A 23,598-nucleotide genomic window follows, 5' to 3' on the forward strand; every position below is an offset into this window, starting at 1 on the left:
TGGAATGATTCAAGGACACAACCGAAAGGGAGGACCTCTCATGCATGCGTTTGACATTACCAAGGGCAGTTGCTGGTGATCACAACGCATGGATTGTAACACAACTTCTCGATAGTCTTGCCGCGCGTACTATGTCAGAGTAGGATTATATATTTCATTGGAAAAAATCCATTTTTGACCCCTCAACTATTGGGCTTGTCCAACTTTAACCCCCAACTACAAAACCGGACACAATAGACACCCTAAGTTGTAATACCGTGCAACTTTGGCACCTGTAATCGTTTTCGGTGGTTTCAGGCTGATGTGGAGTGGTTTTGACCCGCCACGCTGACAACGACGTGGGCCCACGCACCCAGCCTGTCGTTCTCCTCCCTCTCCCCTGCCTTTGACGCGGACGATGGCGGAGGTGCGCCGGGCCGGCGGCACCGGGGTGCGAGGAGGACGGGGACGGCGACGGCGACGAGCTCCGCAAGTTCCGACAGTGGGCCCACCAGCGCCTTCCTCCTTTTCCCTCTGGGCACCCTCTCTATTCTTCTTCCTCCTCTGCTCACGGCAGCCACTCGAACAGAGCTGCCCCGCCGGCCAAATTTGCCTCCCTTTCTCCACTATTCCCAAATCCCTCGCGCCTATAGCACCCTCGCCTCCCTGAGCTTCACCCTGAGCCGATCTTGCGGAGCTCCGGCCCTCTCTCGGCTGGGAATCGAAGCTTCCCTAGCCGCCGGTGCGCCACCGGCCGCCATGGACACCTCACCGTCGCCGGCTCACCTCGGCCCAGGGAGCGAGGGATGGAGTACATGGACGGCAAGATGCTGCGCGCGGAGACAGAGGAGGCCACGGCGGCGGCCGCGGACGCGAGGGCGCGGGGGGCGGGTGTCATGGTGGAGGCGCTGCGAGTGACGCGGATGGTGGCGCTGCGCGCAGACGGGCACCTGGGCGCGAACATGCACCCATTCCCGTTCGCCAAGCTCACGGTGGCGGCGGCGGCCTGCCATACGGGCTGCAGCGAGGCGGAGGCGATGGCGGCGTCGTCGTCTGGCTTCGTGAGCGAGCAGATCCGGCGGTTCCTGCTCCTCCATGGGGCCGCCTCGTCCCCTGCTCCTCCACTCCTCCCATTCCTCCTGCCGGCATAGGAGCAGGTGGCGTCCGCTCTATCGGGCAGCTACGGTGGCAAGAGTGGCGGCGGTCAGTAGGAGCAGTGCCGGTAGCACGCAGGGGCCCAGCGGCGCGGGCAGCTAGTCTAGCAGTAGCAGGGGCCTGGGGCCCAGCGGCGCGGTAGCCGGCAGCGCTGCCTAGCGTGGCGGCGCACGGGTGTGTGCAGGACGCGAGGCGGCGGTGCGTGCGACGGCATGCAGGAGCGGAGCGGCTCAGAGCCGCTGGCGGAGCAGCTAGGCAAGCCGGCGCGTGCAGGAGGAGGACCAGGTGCGGGCGCGCAGGCCTGCACGTGGCTGGAGGCGCGCGACGCTCGGCCGGACAGACCAGGGAGGAGCTGCAGGAGCCGGCCTCGACGGCGGCGGCGCGAGCATGCGGGCGTCGAAAGCGGCGACGGTGGCAACGACTCTGCTCTGCTCCCTCTCTCTCTCTCTCCCAGCAATGGACCAAGTCCGCTACGTCAGCGCCACGTGTCCAAAACCGCCGCCACGTCAGTGCAAAACCACCGAAAACGAGCACAGGTGCCAAAGTTGCACGGTATTAGAACTGAGGGTGTCTATTGTGACCGGTTTCGTAGTTGGGGGTTAAAGTTAGACAAACCCAATAGTTGAGGGGTCAAAAATGGACTTTTTCCTATTTCAAATATTCATTTGAAAACATCTTAGGGCACCAGCAATGGGATGAAAAAGCAGTAAGCAATAAATGCATCCCTATTACCCGGTAGCAAGCATTATGAAAGCAGGCAATAACTAATATCCGGTAGTAACCCTATGACCTGGTAGTAATAAGAATAAAAAACAAATTATTCCTTCCCTCAAAGAAAAAAAAAACAAATTATTCCCTCTCCTCTCGCACCGGCTGCCACTCACGCCGGGAGAAAGAAAAATCAAAGATACACACTAACATGGAACCCACCTTATTTACTGGTTGGTAAAGATACAATGTAAACTTTTGAACAACTCCTGCATGCTTTTATTGGATCCCACCTTGCTTACTGGTACTTACTGGTAAGTAAAGATACATTGCGGGTGCCCTTAGTAGTCTAATTTGAGATTTCGAATTGTGTTGTATATAAACTCTAGAAATGTGACATGATTTTGAGATGCCATGAGTCAATCACTAGTTCATTAATCTCTCATTGGGTAAGATTCTACAGACACAGTACAAACGAGATGGCTACAGAGCATTCCACACTCCACAGGCGTAATAATGCAGGGATAGGCTCTCCTGGAGCACTAAAACATACATCCTCACACAGATTAGGGACTAATTCAGTTACACAAGCCCTGTCCAGCAACACCACTGGCAAAACCATTTGGATAAAAAATAACAATAGTAGCCAAAATTTGCTAATCAAAAGTTTGATCAAGGAAATCGCATGGTTTAGCTCTCCATCGAACTTGATTCCTCAAGATTAGACATCTCTTGACTAGTGCTGGTCAGAACGCAACCTCCTCAGCAACTTGTATAGTCCGAAAACATTGTTCTGTTGCCATCGGTATGGTACAAAGAATGACCGGTATAATGCGGGGGAAAGCTCTCTATCGAGGAATGGTAGTGCTGCCAATGCCTGGAGTTCAGAAACAGTTGTCAGGCAGCGAAAATAAAACTTGGTTTAATGAATTCGTAAGGAGATTTCGACTGTGGATTTACCTCCCATGTTGTCAAGTCATTTCCACGTGAGGGATAAGGCCTCCTTAGATCAAGCTCCACCAGTAAAGTACATGCTCCGATGTCCTTAAGCTGCATCGAAAATCAAACAGACTGCACTCAGTGCGCTACTAGAAGAAAATTTCCTTGGGAAACTTCAAGAGGAAGGAAAATACATATTGCTCCTCAGAGGCCTTATTCTTGTTGTTGAAGTATGCCGGAGCAGCGGTGGTGCCACCCAGGGTCTCATTGAAGGGAAATGGAAGCAGCCCACGGAAGCCATCATCTATCCACCTAACTTCACTGATATAGGAGGGTACGAAGAATGATGATGGATAGCGATGCCACTCACTCCCAACGCACAGAATAGACCCTGTAAACAAACAGGCATTACAATTTAGTTAAAACAATTCCTCCAAGAATCTCGCATTTTGAGCACAGGATGCTCTCTGTTAAGTCAGCTTTGCCTCTTTCCTTTGTATCAGTACCTTTACAAAGAAGTAAAATAGAAGCAGCTACACTACCCTCTCTCTGACATGTCTAGTGTCATAGGCGCCTAATGCATTATACTAAAGGGTACAAAGCAAGCACAAAATAAATCATATTGGAAGGTGTTTGGTGGAATCTTACCAGGTCCAGAATCTTCGTGATATTCTAAATGCTGATAGATCTGCAGGGGAGCACCGTATCCATTCAACATGGAAAATGTTCGGCTGTGTGAGGCACACAAAATAAAACCAAGGATCAAAGGCCGCAGACCCTTGGCTATCTGTCACAAGCATCATGAAAAAACTTTACAGCCATTACCAGTCAATAAAGAAGAAAGTGTAAATATCATTCAACTCTCCAAGCTAACCTTTTCAAAGATAGACTGATCAGATGAATATTTGTCATGGAAAAAATCAGGAAAGCTGTCAATAACAGCTGCAGCTGCAACACATATCAATGTATATATTGGATAGAGAAACCTGCACAAACAGATTGGAAAAGGTCGGTTAGTTCCAATATGTTTCGTTTCGTCTGCATATTAGCATTTCAAAGACTGGAAAATTATAAAGAAAGATTCTCCAGTAGCTAGTTGTTTCATTCTTTTCATACCCAACGCTACAAATTTAATACACCAAAATAATGGTGAATATATACAGAACCTGGCTGTTGCACCTAACATTTGTTAGTAGCAATAACTAGACAGATTGATTGCAACTTAGAAGGGATACAAGGCTGATTTGGCTGAGTGTACAATAACAAACAAAATTTGGATTTAGTCAAATCTCAGTGAATTCCAAGACTATACTACGAGAAATTTTATGAATTAATTTTAAATGTAAAATTTCCAACAGGTTGAGACAAAATTCTGGGCAACATATTATTTGTTTAAAGTCTAATCTAATCTCAGAAAAAATTGAAGTGGTTACTGCAGCGAAACAATGGAGTCTAAGGGAGAAAATATGTCAAATAGATGCAACTACTCCAGCTAGATAAAATCAAAGCAGGCTATATGCTAGGTTCAAAGGCAAACAGAATAAGCATTTCTAGCCTCTGAACAATCTTCATGAAGAGATATATTGTTCCAAAGAAGAAGAAAAAAATTATATTAGGTTGCATGTCCAAGTCTTCAACTGATCATAAGCCTGAATTGCTGTTGTGGACACTTTCTTTGGAAAGAAATATCAGCGCAAGAAGAAGGAAGCCGCAGCATAATTAGTTTGTCTTATTTCCTTTTTATTCGGCTGTAATTTAGGAAGTTATTTGTTATGTGTGAGACTATATAAATTGTAAGGGCTGCGGCTCATGAGATCTTTATGCAGAAAAGTTAATCCTTGTGCTCAGAGCCTCAAGCGAGGGCGAGCTAGGGCTTATCAATCTGCTAACTGTGCCTAAATCTTCAAGCCATAACAACTCTGGTATCAGTCTAGGGATCCTCCTTGGCCTGATCTGCACCCCACCGGCCACCACAACCCCACCTTTCCCTGCGCGCCGCTAACCCTCATCGCACCCCCGCCATGGCTGAAGACAGCGACGACACCCCCATCACCAAGGCAATCCTCGACGAGGTGGTTGACAAGCTCGTCAAACTCGTCGGCGAAAACGGACGGAAGCTGGACACTGACATGGCGGACTTTCGGCAGGAGCTCCATCTCCTCTCGACGTCCATCAAGAACGTCCAGACTCAAGTTTTGGATCGGCAGGGCCGCTTCGACACCGACGCATCCTCGGCGTCTGGACCCTCGCAGGCGCCGATCCACAAGTTGCGTTTCCCCAAGTTCGACGGCTCCGACGACCCTATTACATGGCTACACAAAGGGGAGCAATTCTTCCGTCCTACGGCACGCCGGACCATCTCAAGGTCTCAACGGCGACGTTCTACCTCCAGGGCACTGCGAGCCAATGGTACTACCGCCTCGAGCAAAACCAGGGTATCCCGTCGTAGTCGCAGTTCGTCGACGGCATCAATCGCCGCTTCGCAGCAATCCGCTTGGCGAACTCACGCATCTGCGCCGCACCACGACCGTCGACGAGTACCAAGATAAGTTCCTGGTCCTCCTGGCGCGCTGCGAAGGAGTCACGGAAGTGCAGCAGATCGCGATTTTCTCGGCCGGGCTCCAACAACCCTTGAGCACCGACGTTGAACTCGCGAAACCAACTACACTGGAGGAGGCCATGGCCTTGGCGCGCGCGTTCGAACGCCGTCAAGCCGCTTCCACAGAGGTGGCCACCGCCAGCAGTTGTCTCCCGGCGCGCCTCTCCTAGCGTGTGTCGACGCCGCCTGCCAAGACGCCGCCCCCGGCCGGTGCGTCGGGCTCGACACCAGCATTGACCGGCGTCCCGTCCAAGCCGGCGACCACTCCAGACGGGCGATTCAAACGCCTGTCTCCGGAGGAGATGGCCCAACGCCGCATCGACGGCCTTTGTTTCAACTACCCAGAGAAGTTCTCCCGCGACCATCTCAAGCACTGCACCGGCAAGGGCATCTACCTCCTCAAGTTGTCTCCCAACGACGACTCGCTGGCCGGCAGTGAGTCCGACGATGACCTGCAGATATCGTTGGCGGCCATCACTGGCATCCGGGCGAACGCGACTCTGCAACTGGTCGCTCACGTCCGCGACGCACCCGCTACCGCCCTGGTGGACTCCAGGTCGACTCATTCGTTCATCGATGAATCCCTGGCTCACCGTCTTGGCCTCATACCGGATCCACGGCCCGGCCTCTCCGTCGGCGTGGCCAATGGCGATCGTGTGTCCTCATTGGGCCTATGCAAGGCCGCGCGCCTCGTCATCGACAAAGAGTTCACTGTGGACCTCTTTGTCATCCCTCTCGGCGGGTTCGGCATCGTGCTTGGCTCCGATTGGCTCCGCTCGCTTGGGCCGATACTCTGGGACTTCACCAACCTCACTATGGTGTTCTGGAGGCATGACCACCGTGTCCTGTGGCGCGGCGTCCGCAACCAGCTTAGCCCGCGCGTCCAGGCCACTACAGCGCATGACTTCCTGACCGCCCTTCTTGATGAGTTTGCTGATCTGTTTGCCGAGCCCAAGGGTCTTCCGCTGTCGCGCACGTTCGACCACCGGATTCATCTCCTTCCAGGAACCTCACCAGTGGCGGTACGTCCTTACCGCTACCCCCAGCTACTTAAAGATGAGATTGAAGCCCAATGCAAGGCGATGTTGGCGCAAGGCATCATCCGACAGAGCACGTCGGCATTCTCCTCGCCGGTTCTGTTGGTGCACAAAAGCGACGGCTCCTGGCGATTCTGTGTGGATTATCGCGCCTTGAACAGCAAGACGGTGCGCGACAAATTTCCCATACCCATTGTCGAAGAATTGTTGGACGAGCGCAAGGGTGCAGTCTTCTTCACCAAGCTAGACTTGCGCAGCGGGTATCATCAAGTTCGTATGCACCATGATGACATCGCCAAGACCGCATTCAGAACTCATCACGGGCACTTTGAGTTCCTCGTGATGCCATTCGGTCTCACGAACACGCCGTTGACCTTCCAGGCGTTGATGAACGCCGTGCTGCAGCCATTCCTCCGGCGGTGCGTCCTTGTTTTCTTTGACGATATTCTCATTTTCAGCAGGACCTGGTCGGAGCATCTACAACACGTCCGTGCTGTCTTCCTTGCCTTGAGGGAGCACGGCCTCGTACTCAAGCGTTCCAAGTGCTCCTTCGGGGAGCAACGGATCCACTACTTGGGGCACGTCATCGCTGATGGTGTCGTGGCGATGGACACTGACAAGGTCAGTGCGGTCCAAGCTTGGCCTCTTCCTCGGTCTGTCAAGGCGTTGCGGGGCTTCCTCGGCCTTACGGGCACTACCGCCGCTTCATCCAAAATTACCTTCATCCACAATTACGGCGTCATTGCGGCACCGCTCACAGCCTTCCTCATACGGGAGGCGTTCCTGTGGTCCTCGGCGGCGACGGAAGCCTTCGACGCGCTCAAACGGGCGCTCACTACGGCGCCGGTTCTTCAACTGCCGGACTTCGACAAGACCTTCATCGTCGACTGTGATGCATCCGGCACGGGATTTGGCGCTATTCTTTACCAAGGGGACGGCCCGATCGCCTTCTTCAGCCGCTCGATCGCCCCTCAGCACGCCAAGCTGGCGGCATATGAGCGCGAGCTCATAGGCCTTGTGAAGGTCGTTCGCCATTGGAGGCCTTATCTCTGGACGCGGGAGTTCATCGTCCGGACGGATCATTGCAGCCTCAAGCATCTCTTGGACCAACGCCTTGCCACTATCCCGCAGCATACTTGGGTAAGCAAGTTGTTTGGCTACAGCTTTCAGGTGCAGTACAAGCCGGGCAAACTGAACGCCGTTGCCGATGATCTGTCGCGGCATGATGAGCAAGGACCGTGCGCAGCAACTTGCGCGATCTCCAGCCTAGAGTTTGAGCTGTTCGAAGCCTTCAAGCAGGAATCTTTCTCCTTGCCGGTAGTGGTGTCCAAGCGGCAAGAGATCATGGCCGGTACTGCAGGCAACGACTGGTCTGTGGTGGATGATTTTGTTCTGCATCAAGGCAAGATTTTTGTCCCGGTTTCCTCCACATTCTGGCCCCAGTTGCTGGAGCATGCTCATGGCGCAGGGCATGAGGGAGTTCAGAAGACCCTTGTCCGCCTACGCTCCTCGTTCTACAGTCCTCAAATGTCCAAGCATGTCCGGGAGTTCATCCATGGGTGTTTGGTTTGTCAGCGAAATAAGACTGAACATCTACATCCTGGAGGCTTGCTGCAACCGCTTGATGTTCCGTCAATGGTATGGAGCGACATCGCCATGGATTTTGTGGAGGGATTTCCTAAAGTTGGGGGTAAATCGGTGGTGCTGACGGTCGTCGATCGTTTCTCCAAGATGGTTCACTTTGTACCTCTCGGGCACCCCTATACAGCCCTCACGGTGGCACAAGCTTTCTTCAACAACATTGTCAAGCTCCATGGTTTTCCATCGTCCATTGTCAGTGATCAAGATCCGGTATTCACAAGCACCCTTTGGACAGAGCTCTTCAAATTGGCAGGTGTCAAACTCTGCCTGAGTTCGGCTTTCAGGCCCTAAACAGATGGCCAATCCGAGGTGGCCAATCAGGTACTTGGTGTGTATCTGCGCTGCCTTGCTTGTGATCGTCCCCGCAGTTGGCTGCGCTGGCTTCCTTGGGCGGAATATTGCTTCAACACGTCGTATTAATCAGCGCTGCGCACGACGCCATTCCAAGTGGCTTATGGCCGTGAGCCTCCAGCCTTGGCGTCATATCAGCCAGGCCTTGCGCGAGTTGTGGCAGTGGATAAACAGCTTCAGCACCGTGATGAATTCATTTCAGAAATCCGGGAACGTCTGCTTCAAGCGCAAGATTACATGAAAACTTCTCATGACAAGTTGCATCGGGAAGTGGTTTTCAAGGTAGATGATTGGGTATGGCTTAGGCTGCATCAGCGTTCAGCAGTGACAATTATAGATGGCTCTAAAGGGAAGCTAGCGCCGCGGTTCTATGGTCCTTTTCAAGTGCTGGAACGAATTGGATCCGTGGCATATCGTCTGCGTCTCCCTCCAAAGGCGCGTATTCATGATGTTTTCCATGTGGTGTTCTTGAAGCCGTATCACGGTGATCCACCAACTTCTGTCGCCGTTCTTCCACCCATTGCAAACGGCCGAGTCTTGCCAGTGCCGGCTAAGGTTCTTCGTGCAAAGCCAGCTCGAAATTCCTGGGATTTATTGGTTCAGTGGGAGGGGTGAGGCCCAGCTGAAGCTACATGGGAGCCGCTGCAAGAGTTCAAGGAGAAGTACCCTTCAATCAAGCTCGAGGACGAGTTTTTTGGTCGGGGGGGGGGGGGGGGAGTGTTGTGGACACTTTCTTTGGAAAGAAATATCAGCGCAAGAAGAAGGAAGCCGCAGCATAATTAGTTTGTTTCATTTCCTTTTTATTCGGCTGTAATTTAGGAAGTTATTTGTTATGTGTGAGACTCTATAAATTGTAAGGGCTGCGGCTCATGAGATCTTTATGCAGAAAAGTTAATCCTTGTGCTCAGAGCCTCAAGCGAGGGCGAGCTAGGGCTTATCAATCTGCTAACTGTGCCTAAATCCTCAAGCCATAACAATTGCAAAAGTCATGCTTACCTTTCTTCTTTGTGTGCCTGCAAAGACATGAAAGCCAACCAGATATAAACAGGAGAGACAACTATCAGTAGATCTGGAGCATATTTCTTTCTTGCAAATGGTACAACCCCCAAGAACAGAAGAGCAAGGATGAAGGCAAAATTGAAATTATTGAATCCATTTCTGAAGTAGAATGAAGGGCCCTCAGTTCCATACAAGTGACTTTCACCACCACCAAGAACATTATATTTCAGAAGATTGAACACCGAGAACGTCAATCGACCATAGCAATGATAATCAGCAAGAAATGAAAGAACCTAGCAAAACTTTTCATGATTAGATCAAACTCGTACGTACTGTACAATAGTTAAATTATGAGGCATTTTACTTACAAGAAGGCTCACTGAAGTCAGGAATCCGGATAAAAATACCCTTCCAAAAGGTCCTCTAATTAATGAGTAAACAGTAACAGGAAGGAATACCAAAATTGAGAAAGGCCAACCAAGGATCACTCCAGCAGCTGCAACTGAGACAGCAGCAGCATATTTCTCAAGAAGGAAGAGTCCAGATGAAAGTGTTACAGCATACATGGAGAATGAACTTGGCAGGAAACCTGAAACAGGGTATAGAGATACATATGAGGTAAGCTAGCACTTTAGTTAGAGGAATAAGACATCTGCAATATAATTTCTAAATAAGAACACAAGATTCAATTTAATAAGAGAAACATACTGGTACTAGCAAAGAAGCAACCACTGGATAAGCATAGCATTGCAAGAACATAACAAGCGAGTCTTTTTCCATATCTTCTTGAAAGAGCAACCACCAGAACAGTTTCAGTTATAGTTGAAATAAGACCAAGAAAGATTCTCATTGAGTAGAACACACGGATCTGTACAACCACAACAAATAGGTGAAATGTCATCAGTAACAGAAAGTGGAGTAGTGGATCAACCAGCAAATATAAGGTTGTGAAGAAAAGAGTAAAAGATTACATACTTTATGCTCACCAAAGATCAATGAAGCAGGGCCAGCTACAAGGGCATGAATGAAAAGGTATAAATATGATCTAAGAGCAAAGTCGGAACTGCAATAAAAAAATGCAGAAAGTCAAAATAAGTCCTTCCAAATATTGTTAATGTGCCTGGTTAGTGGTTTCCATACAAGTGCAGATGGGATATTCCAGGAGGCTATGAATGAAACATCAAACCTAAATGCTATTATAGCAATATTGCAAGCTGAAGTGATGTAGAAGTAAAAGTCTAGACCAACACTCAACAAAAGGTAGTTTAGGTACAGGATTAAGCATTTAGTCCTATGATGTGGCAAAAAAAAAATTAGTAATTTGAAAAACAGTTTCAGCAACAGTTACAAAAGACGTGAAGCTATCTTATATAGTTGTATCCATTCCACTAATCATACTACTGATAATTAAAACTAATGTCCCCACTCCCAGAGTGTAACCAAATATCATAAAACATAGTTTCCAGCAGAATGTCCACAGGATGAAGAGCATCTCAAATTCAAACAAAAAAAAGGAAAATACAGAATGGAATAGCATCATTTTAAATAAAATCTCGATACATAATAGGATGACCAAATTTAAGGTAACTCAAATCAAAATTGACAGTCAGTGCTTTACAAGATAGCTGGCAGGCCGATTAGATAAGTCGCAATCGGGTACAGGGTAGGACGGCCTAGCCAAGGCAAGCAGGCAGCTTATTTTAAACTGTTTGCGACCTTATTTCTGGAACAGAATATAAAGCATAATGATTTTCTTTAAGACTAACTTAGCCATCCCCAAACCTCACCATCATCACTAGTAGATCTTCCAATCAGTCAAATACAAGCATTAGAGAATGCGGACACTTCCCACTGCTTCATCATTGGCACAAAATGAAAAACAGTACATTCATTCCCCTTAATTCCTTAAACATTCCAATTGGCCCACTAATCTATGACTATGAGTAATTCAACAAAACATTAGCCGTAGATCTTCACATCCGCTTGAACCCAATCACGATTACTGGCCATTTGCCAAAAAAGAAAAACTCCCCCAAAATCCTCTCCAACTAGAACAGGTCAGTACACTACCTGTACTCCCAGGTCTGGAAACCGGAGCGGTAGAGGAGGAAGTGGAGGGGCTCCCAGTAGTTGAAGACCTCGTCGCAGTCGTGGATCAGGTTGGAGGACGCGCTCATGTGGCGGAGGAGTCCGAGCGCCAGGAACGGGAGGAACCACTTGATACCCCCGTCCACACCGTCCCCGTCGCCGCCGCCGGGGCGACGCCCCCGGTCCTTGGCGTCCTTGGCGTACCCGTCGTCGGTTAGCGGCGACGCCGCCGTGGCCCGGCGCTGGCGCGCTGACGAGAGTGACATGGCCGGAGGCCGAGGCGAGGTGTTGGTCTTGGCCTCTTGGGCTTCAGGGGTCGAGAGGGCACAAGGGCAGCGTGGGTTTCTCGGTGGACTAGAAGCTTCTGGATCTTCGGGATTTTGGGTTTGCTTTGCTTTGGTCGCGCGAAGTAAAGCACAATTAGAGATGGGTCCCGAGTGCTTTCCCTCTTTTCGAAAAGTTCCTCGTGGTTGCGAGTCTGTTCGGCTTATTTAGTTTTGGTTTGTTTCGGTTTATTTTCTCTCATAGAATACTATTTATTTTACCAGTCCTATACTATTCATGCGGTCAGCCGAATAGAGTGTTAGTTGCCGGCCTCAATTTTTTTTTGAGCGAATATTCTATTTAGTTGCTTCGTGTAAAATTTTTAAAATTTCTTTTTCATGTTTAAAATAATAAATATAAATTAATTATAAATTAAAGGCTTGTTTGGCATGGCTCCAGCTCTGCATGGAGCAGCTCCACTCCAAAACTCCAGCCAGAGCTAGCTCTGGGTGGAGTTGGAGCTGGCTAGATGGTGTGTTTGGCATGAAAGTTATCCCCAGCTCCAGGAAAGGAGATTTTGAGGGTGAATTGTCCTTTTTGCCCTTAGTTCATGGGACCCACATGTCATACTCTTTAGCTCTAAGTTTATTTGCAGAACGCCCACTAGAGCTTCTATCTTCTTGTGAACTATACCCCTCCCATCTCTCTTCTTTCTCATATAGGTGGGCCATCTCAAATCCACAAGCAAGCCGAGGGACACCGTCGTCGCCCGCCGCTCGATGCCGGCGAGGAAGGAGACGGCTGCTGCTGCTCCGGCACCGGTGGTGAGGGAGGGACCGGCGGGGAGGGAGGGGAGGGCGAAGGCCGACAGGGAGGGCGCCAACGGCGGGGACGGAGGGGAGGCCGCCGTCAGTGGTGAGCGCCACGGTGAGCACCAGTGGTGAGGATGGCGGGGTGGCACGGCCGGTGAGGAAGGGGCCGTCGACGGCCGCGGTGGGGAGATGTGGGGAGGGGAGGATGGGGTGGCGCGGGCGGGGAGGGAGGGGCCGCCAGCGGCGGCGGCGAGATGCGGGGAGGGAAGGGCAGGGTGGCATGGGCGGGGAGGAAGGCCCCCCCGGCGGCGGTGGCGGCGAGATGCGGGGAGGGGAGGGCGGGGTGGCGTGGCCGGGGAGGATGGGGCCGCCGCCGGCGGTGGCTGCGAGATGCGGGGAGCGGAGGAGGAGGTCGCGCGGTCGGGGATGGTGAGCCGCTGGCGGCGGCGGTGGGAAGGGCGGGCGGCGAGGAAGAAGGGTCGGGTAGGAGGCGTGGGTCGAGGAAGAAGGAAAAGAAAGAACGAACCGTTTTTCTGTGTAAAGGGTGGCAGTGGTGGGTAATTTCACCCCAACTCCATGTCTAGGTTCATAACAGATGTTTCTAGAGCTGCAAAAGAGGTGCTCCAAAACTCCAAGAAAAAATGAACTACAGCTCTAGAGTTTTGGAGCTCCATGGAGTTCTGGAGTTGGTCTGTTTGGCAAGAAAATTGTTTGGAGTTGCTGGAGTTCAGCTCTGGAGCCATGCCAAACAGGCTCTAAATACAAAACTCATGAAATTTATTAAAACTAATTAAAATCATCATTAGCACATGTTATTGTAGCTTTACTGTACCAATTTAGTGTCTATCATAGTCTAATTAGTTTCATTAAATTCTTATCGTATTTTACAAACAAATTATACAATTAATTTTTTATTTCATCTAGATTAATACTTACTGCATGTGCTACATTTGATAGGATAGTTTTGAAATTTTGAATTTTGCATCTGAGCAGGCCGAAATCGGACGCGCAAGATAAGCTGTCGCTGAATCTCGTTCCACGGCGAACCCGGCACCGATGGCCTCGGTGGATGTCCGGGAATCAGATCACCGAAGGGAACAGGCAACTTCACTCTATATGCACCATATATTTAGTTATAGATATAATGCAGGTTCTTATGGCCTATGAAACATAGGTTATAATAATAGGGAGGCCTGCTGCAATCCAATCAGTTCTCTGAACATGGTACCCGTCACATCGAATCTTCGGACGCATATATACAATATTAAATGCAGTTGAAAAAAATAAATAATTATATAGTTTAACTATTTTTCAGCATAATTAGTGTATGATTGGACATTAATTGTCAAATAACAACGAAATATGCTACAGTACCAAAACCTAAACTTTTTCGCCAACTAAACAACCCCTAAGAGCATCAACAACAGTGCATGTATATTATTAGGTAAATTTAAGCGTTTTACCTCTTGTGTAAAAATAGATATCATCTAAAATCGCAAGGTATTCCAACAGACTAGGTAAATTTAGCTCACAGAGTGACGTGAGGTAAAAATAGCTCTTCAGTGGTGAAATATAGCTCCCGAGAAAATTTAGCTCACGTGATAAAAGAGCTCTTGGATCCTTTTTTTTTCCTCGAATAACTATTTTAGCTTTTTACCTTAACTGTTGGAGATGTTCTAAGAATTCTTCGCTAGCCTAAACTGCTTGATGCGACACATTCATTAGTGTGGCGTACACAGGTTCAATGCGTGGAGTCATTAATTGCGAAGGAATGTAATCTGATTACTGATGCCGTGTTTGGTTCCCCATTCTAGGAATTCTATTCTAGGAATTTTAGATCGGGGAATCTTTCATGCATGGCGGACTAAATGAAGTCTATTTGCAAACTCTTTTTATGGATGAGCGCAATTTTCGCAATTTTTCGCGACGAATGTAACGACGATAATTAATTGATGATTGACTATAATAATATTAAAATAAGCATACTCTACACGCGGTCAAAAATCCTGTTAGATTCTTCAGGATTCCTAGCGCAAGGGTTGTAAAATTGATTTTGTAAATTATCTTTATTTAATACATCTAATTAACGGTCAAAGTGTGTTCTAGTATCTTCAAGGAACAAACCAAACGGGACCAATGTATCTCTCTTCTTTCTCACAAAAAAAAAACATGTCTACCAAACTCAAGTTTAGCATGATGCAATAATAAGAAAATACTCCCTCCATTCCAAATATATATACCTGGAGCCTATATATAGATATATAGAAAAAAAACTAATGTACTTCGAAAAACGGAGGGAGAGCTAGATCAATCTGAAGAATAAAAAAGGCTACACGGAACCATGAGATGACAGGGTAATGCAAACGATACTTCTCGATTCTGAATTGCTGTGTTCGTTGCGGGCATGAAAATGAAAGGCAGACGTTCACAGCAATGGGCTCCATCTTATTATCATTGCGAAAGGATTTTTTTTTTCAATACCATGATGGCAAAGATGGCTTAGTATGCTTATTTTTCATCAGTTGTTCCAACTATCATAAATAAATAACAAAGAAAGATTTACATCATGTAGAAATGATCTAACATTTCCACAACCATTGAGGCTTACGGTAGAGAATAACGCTAATAGGAACTAAAAAAAAAGGTACAGAAGCATCCTACAAAATCTAATTACAATGAAGAAAAGGATGTTATTCACAATTTCTCACTTCATCTGTAACAGCTGAATATACAGAAAAAGAGTACCATGCACATCTGCAGTTAGGTCATCATATATCACTCCAGTTATCATCATCACCTCCCTCATCACTGGCCACAGCCTGATACATGGAACTAATCAGGAGGAAACGAAAGAATAGCCCCAAGAAGGCAAAAACTAACATTAAGCAAGGCATTAGCACAATACTAACCTGTCGGATAGCGTTTGCCTTCTCCAAAATTGCTACAACGTTGGAATTAGCCGTTGATTGTGATGAAGTGTCTGTCTTAGATGCATTTGTCCGTCTTAAATTGAAGGTCCTTAAATTGAAGGTCTGCATAAGAAAACATATTGACCGGTTGGTTAAGCCTTATAGAAGGACTCCTGCTCTCATTATCAGGCGGACAGCCAGGGCAAGAACGTAGAAATCTCAAATCACAGGATCCTTATGCAAGTAAAGCAGTCTAATGTTCAAGATACCTTGCTCCGGATTTGTTGAAGCAACTCCTCCCTTTCATCCAAGCTTTTAATGTCACTGCCTACTGCTTTTGACCTTTCATGTCCATTAAGCTTCAGCTGCTCCGACTGGAATAGGTTGTTAGAAAAATGGATAAAAGATTAAGAAAATTTATGTTCTGGCCAGAAGCTATAAAACTGGCAACGAGCTTTCTAATTTCAAGAATAAACTGATCATTATTGGGACTCATTTTTTTTAGTTCACAAAATAAATGGGAACGTGACTTCCGCACTACAAGTGAACATGGTTAGCATGTGCCAAACAGTGTTGTGAGACTAGTAAAAAAGACTGTTGTGGGTCAGTGTTGTGAGACTAGTATAAAAACAGTGTTGCGAGTCCGAATATCAGATAGCTTTTCTGAATCACAGGCATTCCATTTTTTTTTCTTTTTGGACCAACTTATCAGTTACATCAATATATTCTATTAAAACATTTGTGAGGTCTCTCAGATCCAAAGATGGTCCACATTTCCTTTTATGTAAGGCAACGTATCAGGTGCATAGTAAAGTAACAACAGTATAAGCTCATGAAGAATAACATATCTATTTTTTTTCAATTAAAAGAGCAGAACAAACCTTATCCCTGATTTGCTGAAGCAAACTTGATTTGATATCAATGATACTAGAGGGACTTGTGATTTCTTTTACCCCATCAGTTTTCTGGACATCCTGCATATGCCAAGTACATAGTTGCATCAACAAGATATAACAAGTTAACAACAGTTATTAACACAAGTATTCAAAAAGGGTCAATAAATTAAACGGTTCATACCACTTCCGTAGCATGCCCTTGTGGATCCGGTAGTGCAGTCAGAGGATGAGGTTCTTCCTGGGCAGAGGTGTGTACATGTGGTAGGCTTGAGGATTTTTCAAACATACCTTTAGCTGTAATACCTCTTTCCTCTTCTAGTGAAGTTGTTTGTCTTGTCATCCTCCACTGCATTGGGGGAAGAGGAGGTGGTGGTGGCAACGGATTTTCAGCCGGTGATAAACTCACTGGACTGTGTGTAATGGAGGCCTCATCGTTTTGGTCATTGTTTCTGGACATTAATGTATTGAAATTTGGAAGTTCTTCAACAGAATGGGATTCTAATGCGTCCAGTCCATTCTGATCCCCAGTATCTGCAAGTGAAATGGCTGACTTCACGCCAGACAAGTTCATTTGCTCAAATCCCATATAGCTAGATAAAGGTGCCGTTGAGGACCCTATCTGATTTGAATCGTCATACAGCTCGTGTTCCTCCAGTTCAACTCCATCTTCTTGATCCCACACCTCAGAGTTTGAATATAAACGTGGACTTAGATCATCATATGACGAATAACTATATGACCTACCGAAAGTGTCATCTTCCGACTCAGAACCACTGCCTGGCTGTGGAATGGAAGACTCTGAAAGCAACTGAAATGTTGGTAACATCATATCATCGGAGTTTTCATGAAGATTGCCATCACAGAAATCTAGGTTCAGTTTTGACATCTCAAATGCACTCATAGGGTGAAAAGATATTTTCATATACTCAAGTGGCGGGGACGATTTCTCAGAGTATTGATGGCTAGAGAACATTGATGATTTGGACAATCCATTTATTCCATTTTCTGTTTTGTTCTCAGACTGAGAATTCTCCATGAATACTGTTTGGCTTGGTTCTACAATAGGATTTCGGGTAGATTCATCATTTACACTTGCATCAGCATTTGGTCTCTCAGACGACATAGGAAGGTGAGAATTTCTTCTTTGAAGTGTATTGGCAAGAAATCTTTGTGCGATACTTGAAAAGCTTGATGCAGACACCATATGGATGTCATTTCTCATGTTGGTTGAGTACATTTCAGTGCCATTTTCAGCACTTTCTTCAGATTCTAGAAGCTCACTTATTGAAGTCTGCTTGCCAATCATATTATTGTGCTCAAAGGATGAGGAAAAATCTGAGGGCCCATCTGTTTGACCATGAACTTGGTCTGGTATTCTGGCTGCTGACTGATTTGCCCCTGCACTATTGAGGTTTGCAGAACCAGGACGGATGCCAACAAGCTTTCCCACAAAGCTGCTGGTAATTGATGTGTTTCCATTTGGAACATCTACAACTGCTGATTCAATAGCCTTTGAACAATTTAATTCTGTGAATTCAGTTGAATGGCTTGGTTGAAGTTCTTTAAGACCAGGTGGAGTATCCTCCCTTGGAGCATCTTGGGCACCAAATACTGGAGGTTTAGATGGTTCAAGTCCAAAGAGCCCAGCATTTGTCCAGAGTTTAACAGGTGGTACCCCAGCAGATACAGTAGATGTATTTGCAGGAATACCTTGAGTTGCAAGTCTGTTCTCCAATGGTTCCTTAAGAGGCTCGCACTGTGAATTAGACACTTCACTTGCACCAGTAGAGGTGATAGTGGTATTTGTAGGAACATCCTGAGTTGCACACCTATTCTCTGATGGTTCATTAAGAGGCTCACTCCATGAGTTAGACACTTCAGACACACCACAATCACCAAGTTCCTCATGCTTCTTTCTGGGATAATCCTGAGGGTTACTTTCAGAAACAACCCATGAGTCATCAGAGATATCACCGGGTGACTCTTTAGCAGCAGGTGCCATCTTGAAAGCTTCCTCTCTAATCACCACGTTGGAAATGGTAGGTCCAGATACAACATCATTGGTGGCATCATCAATATCGCTAGTATTTTCTACCTTGCTTTCAAGGTTGTGGTTGGCAACAGCAGACTCTTCATTGGATGGAGTAGCCATATTGGCGGAGAACTCTGGTTCTGGAATCTCAGGAAAGTCTCCAGGACCATCTTTTGCCTTACTCTCGGGTATGGCTGTATGGACTTGCAGTTCTGGTTCTGAAATCTCAGAATGATCTGCACTAGCACCCTCCGCATTACTCTCATGGATATTAGTGATAACAGATGAGTCTTCATACATAGTTACAGATGTATAGTCTGAAAATTCTAGCTGCGAAATCTCAGGAGAAACTGCATTTGACAAATGGGGAAAATCAACTGCTCTTTCAGACGTGAAAGAAATATTAGAATCTTGACATGTGTCAGTAAAATCAGCAACAAAGGAATCAGGATGCTGTGAAACAATATCATCAACTGCCCCCACTTGAGGTGCTTCAGCATCGGAGGAAGGTGATGGCATCACTTGGTTTTTAGTTTGAAGTTCAGGTTCAGTTTCTGTCTCAGACTCCAGTGTATTAAGTGCATCCATGTAGTTGTCTGCTTCTCCTGGAATTTCATCATGGTGATTCAAGGCTGATGGTGATTTTGTCTTTTTGAGCAAGGAATCTTGCTGCTCCAAAGTATCCATCCCCTTATGGAGAATTTCTTTCTGCACAGAGCTAATACAAGTAGGCTCTGCATCTTCAGCCTTATCCATAACAACATCATCACAGTAGACAGAACTTGTAGACATGATAATTGCAGACTTTTCATCCCATTTAACATAAGGTGATCTAGCAATCACATCAACTGGCTGGGAACATTGCTTCAGATCATCACTAGCACCATCCACAGTGTAACTGTTATGTAGAACGCGCAAAGGCAGATCACTGGGATTTTGCAGCTTAGTATTTGATGACTTGCCATGACCATTGTCATGAGGAACAGTGGAGGATTTTATATCTAAAGTTTGATCTACTGAACTCAGTTGTGCCTTTGAACTAAAAGAAGAAGATCTGCTTATATTCTCAGGATTAGATCTTGCATCAGGTGTAGATCTATGCTCTGAGAAGCTCTGACCATCGGTACTGGGAGATGCAAACTGCCTGCTGGAAAAACACACAATTAAGGCTACTGTTCTAGGTGTGTCATTCAAATATAAGAGGAATAGCCATGGAAGATGAGAACAAATACACAATTATTGTATCTTAAAGCACGGGATGTGTAACACCTGTTTACAGGTTGGCCAGCTGTAAGTGATCGCTGCAATTCACCACTCCTATGCCTGGATGTGGCTTGTCCATGATATGGCTCCCTTAGTCGTGAACCTTTTCTCTGTGCAAGTTGATAAGCTTTATTAAGCATTTAGGCAAGTCCCAAACATGACAAAAGATTACGTTTGCCAAACTAACACAAAACATCAGGGAACCGCAAACCATTCAGTAACAGAAGCAACAAAGCATGGTGGAAAAGTAACACATTTGGCAGCTATCAAATATCATTTCGTAAATTAACCATTTATGAAAAAAAAGCATGAAGCAGGAAAGGAGATCCTTAATTAACAGAATCAGTGAAGCAATGTGACTCAGCGATGTATTTATCGGTTATCAAAGATATCCTCTTAGGTTAACCATTTATGAAGTCATGCTTCTAAAGATGTTCAAGCACAACGACAAATATAATTCTAGTCAGCCTTTTTAAGGAGTTGCTAGTTCTTTCTTACACGACAAAATAGGCTACAAGGATAAAAAGAATGATAACACCATCCCATCCAGTATCTCAAAACTGAAAAGTGATAGATACTTGCATGCATCGTTATAGTTTACTACGGAGTAGAACAATATTCTGATTTCTAGCTGAAGTGGAAGTGAACTACAAAATGGTTGTGTCCAGTAATTTAGATTGATGCGCTTAGTGGTTCAGCAACATCACAAATGATTAGTTGGTTGGTTATTCATGCTCTTATGTGTAGCACGTGCTAAATTTCAAGAGAACTAACTACACACAAATATCAACTTCAGATGCTGGAGAATGAAGAATAGAACCTTGATTTTCTGAGATCGCTTTTCTCTTTGGTGATGAGCAGTCTTATCTGCTCTCATCATATCCCATGCTTTCTTGAAATAGGACGGATCAGAATATCTCTTTAAACAGGCCCCAGCACCAGCATTATCAAATCTGGAAGGCAATAATTTTAGATACCAGAAAACGTTTATTAAGAAAGGTTTGTAGTACTTACTTATCAAGAAGGTAAAGCCGTGGTGGATCTCGGCATTCTTCATAGGAGTCCATCATAAAACGAGGCAGATCACTGGATAGCAGGTGATTTTGCTCATTTTGAAGCTGAGTGTGCCAATCAGAGCCTGTGTTTTATCAGTAAATTCAGTAAAACTGTAAGATAAACTTATATCAAAGAATTGGGCACAGACGACAGACATTTGATTACCAGGAGATTCTCTTGATCAGGGTATTTTTGGACATTGCTCAAATAGATGGATGCTTACCCGGTACATAGGCAAAATGTACGTGGCTCTTCTGATTCTTCACAGCTTTTTCAAGAGATGGAAGTGCTGCTTCAATGTTCTGTACTCGAGTTAGCACCTTACGCCCCCTAGCAGATGTAGCAATAACTTGCTCGTGTAGGTCATGGAAAACATCAGCTGCAAATCTGGTATGACCAAAGTATCTCTTAGCATAGGCATGACAAATAGAGAACTTAAACAGCACCCACGGACTGAAAGCTAGCACATTGATTTCTCCAAATACTGTAATGAAATATATAGTAGTATATCAAGAACAACGGCACCTAAGTAAAACTGTGCAGACCGTTTATACTGAAAAAAAAATATAAAATGGCAGAAGCATCAATAGAACAAAAAAAGTTTGTCAGAGTGGCAACAAGCTTTTCATTAGCAAGAAATGGAAATTGACAATGCGTCAATGCCCATGGAGTTTGTCCAACCAAAAACAAGAAAAGATCTCTCGAGCATTTAACATATAGCCAGACAAAAATTTGCCCAGTCAACCATTACGCAACCTAAAACGGAACATTTCAGAATCAGCCGTTACATCATAACTTTCGCAAAACTCAAGGTAGCATGAGATCTTTCCTAACACCTCCATGCCACACCCAAAACACACAAACGATTCCCGCCAATTCAGCAAAGCCTGCCTCCTAAACCAAGCGAATGCGGCAAAAAATCGCATAAATGATGCTACTAGCAAACATAGCAGTTGTGTAATGTGCTGGAACGGAAATATGAAACTTAGCACCATCCGTTTTAGTCCTAAGCGACTAGATCTCAGAAAAAAAAATGCGGCCGCTACTAAAAATGATTCAATTCCTTCCAGGAAGTGCCACAATTTTCGACGGCCGGCAAGCAGAAACACTGCTCCAACAATTCGCCCAAAGAGAATCCAACCATCTGAGCACTGCTCGAACAATTCGCCCTAAGAGAATCCAACCATCTCAAGGCCACAAATCCCACTCCTTGACATCAGGGAACTCACAGGCCGGAACCAAACTCCCCAACAAGCGGCGAAGTCCTCGCCGGAAGCCGCCAAGCACGTAGCGCAGCAGATCCCACCCCGGAACCACAGAGAGGCGCGCAGCCGCCGAATCGAAGCATACGTAAAGCGGGTAAGCGCGAGGCGGCGAGGGAGAGCGTGGCGGCTTACTCCGCGAGATCTCCGAGCTGGCGCAGGATCCCGACGAGACCCGCGACGGCGACGCCCTCGAGCAGCGCCTTGGGCTCCTCCTCCCCGGGGGCGGCCACTCCCCTCTTCCCGACCGCTCCGGCTCCGACGGCGGTTCCTCCGCCCCCGCCGCCGTAGAGGTCTGGGTCCCCGAGCCCCACCTCGTTCCGCACCTCGAACCTGACCAGCGGCATATCGCCTCCTCCTCCTCCTCCTGCTGCTGCTACTGCTGCTCCTCACCGAGTCCGCGCGGCCGCGGCGGGAGCCTTCCTCATGCAGCCCCGCGCGGGTACAGATACCCCCGCCCGACGCGACGCCGCAACGGCTACTTTTGTGGTGGCGCGGCGGGAGTGGGAGCAGGTGCGCGCCGTGTCGCTCGCTCTTGCGGGCGCCCCGGTTGCCGCCTCCGCAAGGAAGAGCAGGGCGGCTGGCTGGGGATGGGGGGAGAGGGAGTGCGGCGTAGACGAGTGGTGGCGGTCTGGCGGAGGTGGAGGCGAGACGCCGACCCGTGGGAGAGCGAAGGGGAGGGCGAGGGGGGAGGCGCGTCGGTCTCCGACAAGGTGCGGGACGAAAGGGACGCGGGGGGGAAGGCAGCGCGGCGGCACGAGGGGTAGGAGCGGGCGGGCGGCGGCGGCCTGGGTGTGTCGCGCGGGCGGCTGGACTTTTTTTTTATCGAAACATACCTGTATTATATGTTCATACCTGTATTATATGTTAAGGAAACAGTACAAAATACACATACACGTACAGGTACATTCCAGAAGAATACAGATGACAACTGTGGCGACCATTTTGCACAGAGGCCCCTAAGGAACAAAGAAAATGCACACTAGACTCTAAAACCTCTGCAGGACGCAACCTCCCGTCGTCGCTGTCGCCGGCCATCGCCGGAGAAGCACCACCGCCAACCCAAGGTCGGAGAAGCCCAATCGCCATCAGGTTTTGAAAATAGCCGCAATAGAAGAAGCAAACGCTGACGCCGCATCGGCCGGGGACGCACCCCGAGCCTCGCCAACCATGGACAGGGACTCGTCGCCGGCGACGGAAGCCGCCACGAGAAACCCGAGCCCTATCCACTCTCCAACCATCCGCACGGCCTGAAGCTGCCTTCTTATCCTGGATCCTAGAAGCCGACGAACTCACCTTCCCCCTGGGCCGATGAATCGCCGGCGAACGACTCCTGTACAGGAACTCCACAGCGGGAGCACCACCTCCACGGGCTCGCCTTTGGCACCGGAGTAAAGTGCCGCGGGGGCGAGGAAGAGCACGGGAGGACTTATTCCACCTTGGCGTCGCCGCCGCCACCGCCTCGCCGTCGATGTCGGGAAACCTAATCCTAGATGTACTAGGACCTACTATCCTACCACCCACGCCGACCGATGCAAACGCAACGGTCCCCGCCACCTCCCGACGGCCTTGAGGCCATTGAAGGCGGAGTGGACCGCCAGCTCCGCC

At 47.6% G+C, this 23,598-nt stretch overlaps 2 protein-coding genes across 4 annotated transcripts; both read right to left on the bottom strand.

Annotated features, from left to right (window-relative positions):
* Positions 1-2,244: 2,244 nt before the first annotated feature.
* LOC120673101 (dol-P-Man:Man(6)GlcNAc(2)-PP-Dol alpha-1,2-mannosyltransferase-like) lies at positions 2,245-11,899 on the bottom strand. Its single transcript, XM_039953791.1, has 10 exons — positions 11,479-11,899; positions 10,384-10,471; positions 10,117-10,276; positions 9,777-9,997; positions 9,406-9,701; positions 3,656-3,767; positions 3,430-3,568; positions 2,976-3,172; positions 2,803-2,892; positions 2,245-2,719 (listed from the first exon to the last, which is right to left on the bottom strand). The coding sequence occupies exons 1-10, from the start codon at positions 11,760-11,762 to the stop codon at positions 2,579-2,581; spliced, it is 1,728 nt and encodes a 575-aa protein (XP_039809725.1). The 5' UTR covers positions 11,763-11,899; the 3' UTR covers positions 2,245-2,578.
* Positions 11,900-15,017: 3,118 nt separating this feature from the next.
* On the bottom strand, positions 15,018-22,780 carry LOC120673896 (SCAR-like protein 2). Of its 3 annotated transcripts, none has more exons than XM_039954937.1 (10): positions 22,126-22,780; positions 20,952-21,115; positions 20,687-20,810; positions 20,493-20,625; positions 19,679-19,782; positions 16,559-19,553; positions 16,363-16,455; positions 15,751-15,855; positions 15,482-15,604; positions 15,018-15,391 (listed from the first exon to the last, which is right to left on the bottom strand). In XM_039954937.1, the coding sequence occupies exons 1-10, from the start codon at positions 22,335-22,337 to the stop codon at positions 15,341-15,343; spliced, it is 4,104 nt and encodes a 1,367-aa protein (XP_039810871.1). In that variant the 5' UTR covers positions 22,338-22,780; the 3' UTR covers positions 15,018-15,340. The 3 variants fall into 3 exon arrangements, with proteins under 3 accessions (XP_039810871.1, XP_039810872.1, XP_039810870.1); XM_039954938.1 differs by having other exon boundaries at positions 15,482-15,589; positions 16,559-19,556; positions 22,126-22,709; XM_039954936.1 differs by having other exon boundaries at positions 16,559-19,556; positions 22,126-22,708.
* Between the last annotated feature and the right edge of the window lie 818 nt (positions 22,781-23,598).

Source organism: Panicum virgatum, chromosome 5N (genome assembly GCF_016808335.1).
Source record: "Panicum virgatum strain AP13 chromosome 5N, P.virgatum_v5, whole genome shotgun sequence".
NCBI classification, from domain to species: domain Eukaryota; kingdom Viridiplantae; phylum Streptophyta; class Magnoliopsida; order Poales; family Poaceae; genus Panicum; species Panicum virgatum.

What these genes read in the sequence shown, in the direction of transcription:
- LOC120673101 (XM_039953791.1), bottom strand. Translation starts at nt 11,762, where the DNA reads ATGTCACTCTCGTCAGCGCGCCAGCGCCGGGCCACGGCGGCGTCGCCG. An exon ending in TCACGAAGATTCTGGACCTG is followed by an intron (nt 3,173 to 3,429) that starts GTAAGATTCCAC and finishes GTTTGTTTACAG; the next exon opens with GGTCTATTCTGTGCGTTGGG. An exon ending in AGGCCTCTGAGGAGCAATAT is followed by an intron (nt 2,893 to 2,975) that starts GTATTTTCCTTC and finishes TTTTCGATGCAG; the next exon opens with CTTAAGGACATCGGAGCATG.
- LOC120673896 (XM_039954936.1), bottom strand. Translation starts at nt 22,337, where the DNA reads ATGCCGCTGGTCAGGTTCGAGGTGCGGAACGAGGTGGGGCTCGGGGAC. An exon ending in CAGCTCGGAGATCTCGCGGA is followed by an intron (nt 21,116 to 22,125) that starts GTAAGCCGCCAC and finishes TGGTCATACCAG; the next exon opens with ATTTGCAGCTGATGTTTTCC. An exon ending in CGGCTTTACCTTCTTGATAA is followed by an intron (nt 20,626 to 20,686) that starts GTAAGTACTACA and finishes ATTGCCTTCCAG; the next exon opens with ATTTGATAATGCTGGTGCTG.